At 41.4% G+C, this 12,420-nt stretch overlaps 1 protein-coding gene across 2 annotated transcripts; it reads left to right on the forward strand.

The window, feature by feature from the left end:
* The first annotated feature begins 299 nt into the window (after positions 1–299).
* prpf18 (PRP18 pre-mRNA processing factor 18 homolog (yeast)) lies at positions 300–12,020 on the forward strand. 2 transcript variants are annotated; one of them, XM_064929801.1, is made up of 11 exons: positions 300–484; positions 863–940; positions 2,806–2,832; positions 9,403–9,507; positions 9,608–9,721; positions 9,967–10,116; positions 10,322–10,390; positions 10,604–10,744; positions 10,826–10,897; positions 11,018–11,173; positions 11,324–12,020. In XM_064929801.1, the coding sequence occupies exons 1-11, from the start codon at positions 419–421 to the stop codon at positions 11,402–11,404; spliced, it is 1,059 nt and encodes a 352-aa protein (XP_064785873.1). In that variant the 5' UTR covers positions 300–418; the 3' UTR covers positions 11,405–12,020. The 2 variants fall into 2 exon arrangements, with proteins under 2 accessions (XP_064785873.1, XP_064785874.1); XM_064929802.1 differs by lacking the exon at positions 2,806–2,832.
* The last annotated feature ends 400 nt before the right edge of the window (positions 12,021–12,420 follow it).

Here is a 12,420-nt window from a genome sequence, read left to right on the forward strand (position 1 = left end):
GTTTTTAATACTGTCTAAAAAAGACTTCAAATAGGAAGGGAGCTACTCGTTCAGAAAAGAATTTGTAAAATTATGATGTAATTCCATCAACACCTAATGATTTATTGTTCTTTAGATGTTTGATAGACTCTATAATCTCTTCAAGTTTGATGGGTTCATCACACTGTTTAGATGCTATATCACTGATAGAGTGAACGTTATTCAGTGAGTCAAAAATCATATCTGTGGATTCGTACGAGTACGTGGAGCTATTCAATTTTCTGTAAACACTGCTACGCCATGACGTGTATATTCACGTTGGAGGAAATCTTATTCACGTCCGGGTCAGATTGGGAAAATGCTGGAAACAAACAGCTGATCCGGTCTACATATTTGAACTGTAAAGACTAATGAAATAACGACATATTTTATAATTAATATGGATTTCTTAAAAGCTGAAATCGTGAGGAAGAGAAAACTAATTGAAGACAAAGATCTTATTAATGTGAGTAGCTGCTAGCTAGTATGTTTACTAGTCAGCTAGCTAAATTGAGCTAGCTAGAGTTGCTTTAAGTTAGCTAGGCTAGGATAACTAGCTAGGTTGCTTGGCGTGGGCAGGTACATGAACGTTTAATTGAATTTTTACTCAAAATAGTAGCTAGCTAGCCAACGTTAGCTTAAAAGTACAATTTGGGTGAGCCTGCGTCATGATAAAATTAAGAGCTATAGGGCTCTGAGGTTAGCGGCATGCTTGCGCCAGCTAACTAGTTATCTTAGCTTATTTTCAAGAGCTCATCTACGTTAGTTAGCGAAGTATTATTTTTTACATTTTAAAATGTTGCATCTTATTGTTGGTATGCGGTGTCAATGATTCTATTCACAGGATTCAAAGAAATACTTCAAACGAGCCGATCTTGCCCGAAAAGAAGAAGATGAGTATTTCGAAAGATGTGGCTACAAGGTAATATCACAGCGTTTCTATTTTTTAAATTGTATTTTATTTTGTTTAACAGCGTTTCTAAATCTAGAGGCGAGACTTCCGGGAAAACTTGCGAAGGAGACTAAAGAAAGGCGTATGCATGCTTCCCAGCCGAAACAGTTCGTACATATATTATGACGACAGTTTGGGACGTTTTAGACTTTGGACACTTTTTGTTGTTGACTCAACTCGAAGTCTACGCTACTTCGTCGGTGATTGGTCAACAATAGGGATTCTTCAGGGATGTCGTTGTCATTCAATGAGGGACTAATTTTCATGCCAATTGTTTTCATTGAGAAATCGTGCACCAAATGACTTAGAAGTACAATTGTGTGACTAAGGTTTTCTTTGGCAAAAACTCAATTAGTCATTAATTTACTTATCTTTGATTAATTCTGATTATTTTAAGGAAGTGTGTACTGGCCATGGTGTCTCACAATGGACAAACAGTAGTATTTGAAAAATGAGGGGGAAAGCACAAGGTCTTAAAGGAGTATGCAAGCACGCTTGTTTGGTTTGCCTAGTTTACTTCAGCTAGCCGCCAGCCGAACTGAAGCATGCCTTTAGTAGACCATTCCGGTGTTTGGGATTTGAAGTAAAATAAAAAATACTTTACCAGGTAAATTGACTGAACACATTCTCATTTACATCAATGACCTGGAGAATAGTTATGGGGGGATGAATGAGCCGATTGGAAGCTGAGGATGATTAGGTGGCCATGATGGTATGAGGGCCAGATTGGGAATTTAGCCAGGACACCTGGGTTAACACCCCTACTCTGATAAATGCTATGGGAACTTTAGTGACCACAGAGAGTCAGGACACCTGTTAAATGTCCCATCTGAAAGACGGCACCCTACACAGGGCAATGTCCCCAATCACTGCCCTAGGGCGTTGGGATATTATAATTTTTTTTAGACCAGAGGAAAGAGTGCCTCCTACTGGCCCCCCAACACCACTTCCAGCAGCATCTGGTCTCCAATCCAGGATCAACCCTGCTTAGCTTCAGAGGAAAGCCAGCATTGGGATGCAGGGTGATATCCTGCTGGATTAAGTCGAAGAGAGAAGTGAAATTCTTCCTTTGTTGTTCATTTTCTCAATCTAAACATAAATATGTACAGTTCTAGGAACACAAATCCCTCTACTTTCATATCACATCAAAATGCACTTACTGTGCTGTTTTGAGACGGTTTTAATAGTTGCAGTCGACAGTATTTTTCAGTGACAACGCATTTGTGGCCGCCTGCTGTTTACACACAGGTGTTCGGAGATGCCGCTGTAGTCCCTCTGTCCTGTCTGTTTTCCGTAAACAAGTGCTGTTACATGGAAATATGACTGTGTGGGAACCCTAACCCTATAAAAGTATCAGTTTTGTTTTTTGAAAATGTCTCACTGATATGAAAGATAAGGTCCTTATTATTCTAAAACCATATTGCAAGCGATGCGTGGTAATGTTCAGACCGAGTGCCGGGGCTCTTAACAAATCTCCCCTGTACAGAAGACGCCTTCATCCAATGACTCTTATGTGTAATGTAATAGAACTGCGATTTATGATCAAAGGCTCATTGTCTGTTCTCTCTTATTCTCTCTCCCTTGTGCCCTTCATCTTACATCTTGTTTCGAGATTCTCTTTTCCTCTCTGTCTGCCACCTTCTTCCAGTCCCTTCCTATCTCTGCACTGTCTGTTCAATCTCCACTTTTTTTTCTCCCCTCAGTGACTTGTTTTCAGAGTTACAGTGCAGCCTACGACTAGACCCCCTTACAGGCTTGTGTGGTGGTGTTTTTCTGATGTTGTATAGCCTGTGTTGACTGTGCTCTCTTCCCACCTTGTGAACGCTGCCCTGCAGGTTCAGAAAGAGGCACCTGAGAGACAGGTAGGGGATGATGGCACAGCAAAGGCAGGGAGCATGTCTCGAGGATGATTGACCGTAGGCAGTGGTGTGTCCCAAAAATCTTGCAAAGCTCTCCTTTCCACTGCTTCTTCCCTTCAATTGTACCTGTCTGCAAGGACTTGATTGGAGTTCAAAATATGGAGGAAATGTATCTAGCAGCAAGCTAGCTATATACCGTCCAAAAATAACCCATTACCTAGTTCTTTCCTCCAGGCTGCTTCAACGTTACCTGAATGTAAGCACAGTGTAAAAATATATTATGATTGCTCCACCCATCCTTCCAATAAGCTTAGAGCTTCAGTCATGTTGCTTAGACCTGTCCAATTTAAGTGGTGGATGTGTGGGTTGTATTCAGTCCCTTCACTGATCAGTTGTCTGGAAGGAGAGGGGGCAAGGAATGGAGAGTTGGGACATAGCCATGTTGAGCATGAGTTTAGGCTCTGTCAGTTTATCCTTTTGCTTTTTAAAGTTTTGGGTTAATCAGGCTTTGCCTCTTATATTTCAAATGAGTTTGATATGGACCTTTGTAGCAGAAACAACTTTGTTTTTCCCCGTTTGTGTTTGCAGGTTTTGCCTTACTTTTGAGAATCGCTCATGTGTGGGGAGAACTGCATTTCAATTCAGCTGACTAATACAGCTCTAAATGTGCCTATAAAGTGGGTTATAGCTTACAAATGCAGCACCTGCACCTGACTTGAATTCTTTGTGCATTTTGGGGGCTTTTGTGTTGTACTTTTTAAAATTATTTTGATTGTGCTCTTCCTAGAAACACAATCTTAAGGTGAAGAGAGATGCATGTGCTTCTAAAAGCATGACCCATCAGTAGGGTTGCACATTTTGGGGAATATTCAGAGGTGGAAACTTTCCGTGGGAATTAACAGGAATATATGGGAATTAACATTAATGCATTGAATATATTTACCATATCATATGGAGACAAACATAAACCTTCTATCTTATCATGTAGATATGATTAAATCCTAACAATAGCAATAAAAAACAATTAAAGTTACGCATTGAACTTTAATTAATTGAGTTGACTCACATGGGGTAATTTCACTGAACAACAAAAGGGAATGTTGAATGATCCCCAATGATCCATCGCACCTACCCAAAAAAACATTTTCAACATACAACTGTAAAATAATCTTCCTTTCAGGCTTCTGTCTTCTCCCTGGACCTCTTCATGTCCACCTCTTGAACATCAGACTCTGAGGCCTTATCTTCACTGTCACTTTCCAACCTTGGGAATGGCTTGTTGTCAGGCAAAAAAAAAAAAGCCTAAAATTTGCCCAGGTTGCCACCAATTTTTCAACCCTCATATTGGTCAGCCTGGTGTGTGTGTGTGTGTGTGTGTTCCCAAACAAGGACCAGTTGCGGCTGTAGTTGGTGGGATTTGGAGGATCATGGAGGCAACGGGGGAAAGAGCCTCAGTCCCTTCCGGCAGGTGGCTGATAGGATACAGTTGAAGTAGGAAGTTTACATACACTTAGTTTGGAGTCATTAAAACTTGTTTTTCAACCACTCCACAAATGTCTTGTTAACAAACTATAGTTTTGGCAAGTCGGTTAAGACATCTACTTTGTGCATGACACAAGTACATTTTCCAACATTTCGCTGTATCACAATTCCAGTTGGTCAGAAGTTTACAAACTGAGTTGACTGTGCCTTTTTAAACAACTTGGAAAATTACATAAAATGATGTCATGCTTTAGAAGCTTCTGATAGGCTAATTGACATAATTTGAGTCAATTGGAGGTGTACCTGTGGATGCATTTCAAGGCCTACCTTCAAACACAGTGCCTCTTTGCTTGACATCGTGGGGAAATCAAAAGAAACCAGCCAAGACCTCATAAAAAAATTGTAGCCCTCCACAACTCTGGTTCATCCTTGCAAGCAATTTCCAAACGCCTGAAGGTACCACGTTCATCTGTACAAACAATAGTACGCAAGTATAAACACCATGGGACCACGCAGCCGTCATACCGCTCAGGAAGGAGACGCGTTCTGTCTCCTAGCGATGAACGTACGTTGGTGCAAAAAGGGGAAATCAATCCCAGAACAACAGCAACGGACCTAGTGAAGATGCTGGAGGAAACCGGTACAAAAGTATCTATATCCACAGTAAAACGAGTCCTATATCGATATAACCTGAAAGGCCACTCAGCAAGGAAGAAGCCACTGCTCCAAAACCGCCATAAGAAAGCCAGACTACGGTCTGCAACTGCACATGGGGACAAAGATCATACTTTTTGGAGAATTGTCCTCTGGTCTGATGAAACAAAAATAGAACTGTTTGGCCATAATGACCATCGTTATGTTTGGAGGAAAAAGGGGGAAGCTTGCAAGCCGAAGAACACCATCCCAACCGTGAAGCACGGGGGTGTCAGCATCATGTTGTGGGGGTGCTTTGCTGCAGGAGGGCCCGGTGTACTTCACCAAAAGATGGCATCATGAGGAAGAAGAATTATGTAGATATATTGAAGCAACATTTCAAGACATCAGTCAGGAAGTTAATGCTTGGTCGCAAATGGGTCTTCCAAATGGACAATGACCCCAAGCATACTTCCAAAATTGTTGCAAAATGACTTAAGGACAACAAAGTCACGGTATTGGAGTGGCCATCACAAAGCCCTGACCTCCATCCTATATACATTTGTGGGCAGAACTGAAAAAGCGTGTGCGAGCAAGGAGGCCTACAAACCTGACTCAGTTACACCAGCTCTGTCAGGAGGAATGGGCCAAAATTCACCCAACTTATTGTGGGAAGCTTGTGGAAGGCTACCCAAAACATTTGACCCAAGTTAAGCAATCTATAGGCAATGCTACCAAATACTAATTGAGTATGTGAACTTCTGACCCACTGGGAATGTGATGATAGAAATAAAAGCTGAAATAAATAATTCTCTACTATTCTGACATTTTCACATTCTTAATAAAGTGGTGATCCTAACTGACCTAAGACAGGGAATTGTTACTAGGATTAAATGTCAGGAATTGTGAAACACTGAGTTTAACCTCTTGGAACTCCCCATCCGGGATCGTGACTAAAGCCTCAGGCTCATTAGCATAACGCAACGTTAACGATTTCTGAAAATCGCAAATAAAATGAAAATAATGCGTCTGCTCTCAAGCTTAGCCTTTTCTTAACAACACTGTCATCTCAGATTTTCAAAATATGCTTTTGAACCATAGAAATTGACTAATTTGTGTAAGAGTATGCAAAGCTAGCATAGCATTTTGAGTATCATTTAGCACGCAACATTTTCACAAAAACCAGATAACCAAATAAATAAAATCATTTACCTTTGAAGAGCTTCTGATGTTTTCAATGAGAAGACTCTGTTACATACCAAATGCGCAGTTTTTCCTGAAAGCGTCTGTGTGTAGGAGAAATCGTTCCGTTTTCTACATTGCGTCTGGCTACCGAAACGAACCGAAAATTCAGTCACCTACAACGTAAAACTTTTTCCGAATTAACTACATAATATCGACCGAAACATGGCAAACGTTGTTTGGAATCAATCCTCAAGGTGTTTTTTCACATATCTCTTCATTGATATATCGTTCGTGGAAGCTTGCTTTCCTCTCTGAATCCCATGGAAAAATACTGGCAGCTGACTTTTGCGCACCAATTTCGGCGCAGGACACCGGGCGGACACCTGGTAAATGTGGTCTCTTATGGTCAATCTTCCAATGATCTGCCTACAAATACGTCACAATGCTGCAGACACCTTGGGGAAACGACAGAAAGGGTTGACTCACTCCTCTCGCATTCACAGCCATATAAGGAGACAATGGAAAACAGAGCCTCAAAAATCCTGCTCTTTTCCTGGATGCCGTCTCATCTTGGTTTTGCCTGAAGCTCACGTTCTAGGGCACACACAGAAAATATCTTGGTAGTTCTGGACACGTCAGAGTGTTTTCTTTCGAAAGCTATCAATTATATGCATAGTCGAGCAACTTTTTGTGACAAAATATCTTGTTTAAAACGGGAACGTTTTTCATCCAAAAATGAAATAGCGCCCCCAGAGCATCAACAGGTTAAATGCATTTGGCTAAGGTGTATGCAAACTTCTGACCTCAACCTCATGTTGGCACAGCTGCCATATTGCATCTCCATCCCAAAGCCCTTGCTTGGAAGTGCCCGTGGCCAGACTGCCAAGAACTTGAGACGACACTGTAGTGATGGCAACATAGGTCTTGTTGATCTCTACACCAGACAGGATACTCTTGCCAGCATTCTTGGGGTTCAACATGTACACTGTGGCATGTATGGGCTTCTGGCAGAAGTCTTCACATTTTTTGATGTTTTTCAAGGCTGCATTTTCCTCTGCTTGGAGCAACAGTGAAGTGGGCAGCGCAGTGTGGATTTCTTCTTACATATGCAAGCATTCAGAAATCTCTTCCAATACACATTGCCTGTGAGCATCAGAGGTGAACTAGTTGCATGCAAGGCATTCATCAGCATTTCTGACTACGCTCCTCCAATGAGTCAAAAACACTTCAAATTCCAGGAGAACCATGAGCTGTTGCTACCGATAAGGTGCCTGATTCATAATTTTCACCTCGAATAGAAGTAGAGGGACTTTTGTCAGGTTGTTTGTTGTGAACGCTGAGGGAACTTTATGCACTTGGCCAGATTCTGCATCTTTGTTGCATTCTTCACATATTTGCCACAGTATTTGCAAATGTACACAGCTTTTCACTCTACATTAGCTGTAGTGAAATGTCTCCATGTACAGAAATAGTTAAGCAGTTAGATTAAACAACTCCTTTTGTAAGATGTCTTAAAATGAAACATGTATGGAAACAGGTGAATTAACACTCCTCAGTTAGCAGGCTGAAGCAAGCTAAAACCCACATGGTAACAAAAACTAATCAGCAGAAATTAACAAGTTCGAAATGATTTAAACACACTTTGCTGTAGGCTACTATTTACTAGTTAACAAAAATCATGTCAGAAATATATTCACCCCTCCCTGTATTGTAATCAAAACCTACCAAAAAGCATGTAGTCCTTGGCTCAGCCAGTACTAGTGTGGGCTCAATAGCATCTCATTAGTGTGCAAGATCTTGAGAATCACCTGAACATGTGATGGAAGAGTGCACTGTGCATGCAGAGGGTTGCAATTCCATTGAATTGGGGATAGTTTACCCAAATATTCGACACAGGACCTAGAATTGCCTTGTGTATCCCACAAAGGTTCCCTGTTAGAGGCTAACTTTTTTTTAAATGAATCTTAAGCAAAATTCCCGGGCTTAATTTCCCATGGAAAATTTCCGGACAGTTTCCGACCCCTTGCAACCCAACCCGACGTATATTTGAAAGATGAAATTGCTATGCAGTGGTTTAATAATTTAAAACATGATTTTTAACAGCCATGAAGATGGTCTACATGCAACAGTGTTTTTCCTATGTTCATGCTGCTTTGAAATGGTATGATGGATTTGTTTACAGTATTGGTTTGCTTTGGAAGAGACTGCTGGTCCCAGGTGAGTCAGCAGCAATCGATAATGTCTCTGCATGACAGTACGGAGTGAGCACGCTCTACTGCTTCTGCTGGCATTTTCGCCGTTTGAGGATGATTATGATATAACTTCACCAGCTGAGAGAGAGGTTCACTCTTGCCAAAATCTGTCCCAAATAAGCCCAATGCGTTTCTATGGGCTTATTTTGGACCTAAGCTTGTCGAATGCCTTCCTGCTAACTCCTATTGTTAGGACGGCGACATGAGTACCTTGTCATTATATATACAGATCTCTGGTGAGAGCCAATTGTAATGGAGACATCTGAGTTTAGCCACTAGAGCCCCACAGTGGAGGTGTCATAATACTTAGAAAACCTAGCGGTCAAACAGGGAAATGATTCGAATAATTTTTTCCACTATTCATTTTTCTCATAGCGTTTATTTTAAGTTATTCTAAAATACCCTGTGTTTTGTGTATCCTTACCCTGACGTGACATTTTGAGAACCATGTAATTATTTATCAATATATTAGTCTTTACTAATTTAAAAATGCTAATTAGCATCAAAGTAGACATGCAAAACAACATCCTTGCAAGCTCTGCATGTCATCTCTAGCTGACATCTTTTGCTAACAGGTATTGTGTCAATTTAAAACTTGCACAGGACAGTTCATAAAATTGTAAATGTAAGAGATTTTGCCAATTTATTCAGTACTACATTTAGCTAATATTAGAATCTCTGGATTAATTTACCTTTGCCTTGATTTGGCAGTCTCGTCCAGATCATGGAATTTGTAGCTCTTTTTGCTAGCCTAATTAGCATTTTTGGAGGTAAATACAGGCATACAGATAAGTCACATTGTCCAAAAAAAGATTTACACGGTTATCAAAACTCCATGCCAGGTTAAGCCTATATGAACAGCCCTTATTTTAAGTTTTCCTAAAATCCCCTTTGGGAAAAATGATTGGAACCTGTTTGAACGCTGGTTATTATGACTCATACTGTGGTACACTATAGCAGTGAAAGCAGGAAACTAACCCATGCCCCTCTCTCTCCCTTTTACCTCTGTGTTATCTCAAAGATGGAGAAGAAAGAGGAGAAAGCAGATCCCTCTACCTCATCCAATAGCACTTTAGAGTTGGAGCTGACTGAGGAGAAGCTGCCAATGTCGCTCTCTCGGCAGGAGGTGAGTCAGCCAATCAGAGATGGTTTTTATTGTGTCAAGCCTCCTGGGTTCTGTTCAGTTGGTATGAACAGGGAGGAGACGTGCTTGTTTGTTTGTCCAGGTGATCCGGCGGCTGAGGGAGCGAGGGGAACCGGTGCGTCTGTTTGCAGAGTCAGACTACGAGGCCTTCCAGAGGCTCAGGAAGATTGAGATTCTCGCTCCGGAAGTCAACAAGGTAACATCCTGTCACTGTTATGAGGCAGGGTGGTGGTGCGAACTTGCTATTTGTTTTTGTGGTGGGTTTTATATTGTTTTTGTACGGTTAAAGAAGAGTTGGACACACTTTTAAACTTCTCACTTCTCATTGTCCCTGGTAGTGTTGTGTACATACTAGCCCAGAACATTATACGTGACTTTTCAGGCACTGACAACCTGTGATGTAAAGATGATCACCTGTGTTACTGTGTATTCTCTGGGCAGGGTTTGAGGAACGACCTGAAGGCAGCCATGGATAAGATTGATGCACAGTACCTGAATGAGATCGTAGGGGGCACTGGGGAGCCGGGTGAGGTGGACACACAATTCGACCTAAGAGTACACGAGGCAGACACAACCATCGAGGAGCTGGAGGTACACAGCGACTGGAGAGTCACTAAAGCCACTATATTTGTTCTTAACTCAGGGTTTAAGGGCCACATTTAAATCCACAATTGTAAATAAAAAAGTGCTGAATGTCCCTCCTTCTACCACAGATCAAACAAAGTCCTATGTGTCAATGCATCATAAGAACAATGTATTCCCTTTGTCCTCTTGTTTGGTATTTGTTGTTCTACAGGCCCTGGGTAAATCTCTGGGAACGGGAGATGACAATGGGGACCAGGATGTCATCGACAAAGTCCTTAGGGTGAGACTGAGCGTTATGCTCAGCTTTTTGCTTCACAGAGTTGTTTGCTAATTCAACAGTTGCTGATGTGATCTCTATTCAGTGTTGTAATTATTTATTGTAACGCTGCGATGGAGATGTAAAACAAATATAGAACGTTTGTGTGCTTAACATGGTTGTGTTATGGTCAGTAGTTTCTTGGCAGTTGTGGATATAGTTTGTTGTGGTCTGTAGTTCCTGCTGGGAGTCTGGGCGAAGGACCTGAATGGTCGAGAGGACCACGTGAAGCGCAGCGTCCAGGGCAAGCTGGCCAGCGCCACCCAGAAACAGACTGAGTCCTACCTCAAACCTCTATTCCGGAAACTACGCAAGAAGGTGTGTTCACCTCAGAACTGCCCCCTGTGAAATGAGTATGGTGGATATGGTGTTGTTTTATTGTCATTCTTTGTTTTTTAGAGTTTGCCAGCAGACATCAAAGAATCAATCACAGACATCATTAAATTCATGCTGCAGAGAGAATATGTAAAGGTATTGAACTTGTTTTCTACCTGTTGTCACTTATCACTTATATTCGTTGTTTTGTATTTAGTATTATGTAACTAAACTAAGATTGGGCGGTTGTCCTTAAACTGTGCTTGTCTTTTCCAGGCGAACGATGCATACCTGCAGATGGCCATTGGTAATGCCCCCTGGCCCATCGGGGTGACCATGGTGGGCATCCACGCCCGTACGGGGCGAGAGAAGATCTTCTCCAAACACGTGGCCCACGTCCTCAACGATGAGACCCAGAGAAAATACATCCAGGTTAGGACCTCCGGGTTAACCTCTAAATATAACTTGGATCAAAGATGACCCCTAACCTCTGGGTTAACCCAAATAGAGTATCATAAGTAAGATAGCTGACTGCTCAGCCTTCTTGTGAAAATATCTTAACTTCTGCTCTCTCTTCAACAGGGACTAAAAAGGTTGATGACTATCTGCCAGAAACACTTCTCCACAGACCCCTCAAAGTGCGTGGAGTACAATGCCCTGTAGTACACTAACTGTCTACACCTGGGGTTACCAAGCCTTGTCTTAGAGTCCTGGGGTGTGCAGGCTTTTGTTCCAACCTAGTGCTACAGCACCTAATTCAATTGACTATGATCTTAGTGATCATAAAATACGTTGAATCAGGTGCGCTAGTGTTGGGTTGGAAGGAAAGCATACCTGTATACTTTGTAGTCTTACAGGATCAGGATTGGTATCCACTGGTTGGTTACACGTCTGTGGAAGTCACAATAGCTGAGGAAGTCTCTGTACTTCTGTCTACATACCTGGCAATGGAGATCCAGCTGTTCATGTATATTTGGAGGCTCAATTTTTGCCACTGTTTAGCGTTTTGGCTTTTTTTTTTTTTTAGGGTGCACAGGTTACTCAAATGAACGAACATGCCGTGTAAATATCCCTTCTAAGATTAGTCTTTCTCCAGTGTGCTAGTTCTATATCTTTGTAAGAATAGCCATGATGTGTAAGTTTTATTATGCAAAGCTTTGAAAAAAGAAGCTTTAAATTCAAGAATGAGAAAACAGCAGTTGAAACCTGTCAAAGTATACATCTCTGTGAATGGTAAACTGTTCTTATTAATGCAATACATATTTCTAAATTCACGGGGTGTTTGGTGTCAGTCCATTTATTCCTTTATTGAGAATTAATATTATTTAGAGAATACATTTTGATGGAACTTTTAGATAACTGCAAATGTTCCCTAGCTTTATAATTTCCCAATGCACAAGAAGATCATTAAATGAGAAGCGGTCGCTATACAGCTGTAAAATTATGAATCTATAAACTCCAGAGGCCAACAGCGGAGCCAATGTTTATTAAACACTTGTCTGTCTACAGACCAACGCATTGCTGCATATCTTTATGTGTTGACCAGACACTGCTGTGAATGTTGCCAAATAAATTTACACATGTTAACAAATGTTGTTCGTGCATGTCTGCGTGGCCAGGCGCTAAAATGGAATTTGGTTCTATTTGTGAAGTTTAATGCCCTGCAAATCCTGCCTCTC

Source organism: Oncorhynchus masou, chromosome 22, assembly GCF_036934945.1.
Source record: "Oncorhynchus masou masou isolate Uvic2021 chromosome 22, UVic_Omas_1.1, whole genome shotgun sequence".
Taxonomy (NCBI): Eukaryota; Metazoa; Chordata; class Actinopteri; order Salmoniformes; family Salmonidae; genus Oncorhynchus; species Oncorhynchus masou.

What these genes read in the sequence shown, in the direction of transcription:
- prpf18 (XM_064929801.1), top strand. Translation starts at nt 419, where the DNA reads ATGGATTTCTTAAAAGCTGAAATCGTGAGGAAGAGAAAACTAATTGAA. An exon ending in AAGACAAAGATCTTATTAAT is followed by an intron (nt 485 to 862) that starts GTGAGTAGCTGC and finishes TTCTATTCACAG; the next exon opens with GATTCAAAGAAATACTTCAA. An exon ending in CCCAGAGAAAATACATCCAG is followed by an intron (nt 11,174 to 11,323) that starts GTTAGGACCTCC and finishes TCTCTTCAACAG; the next exon opens with GGACTAAAAAGGTTGATGAC.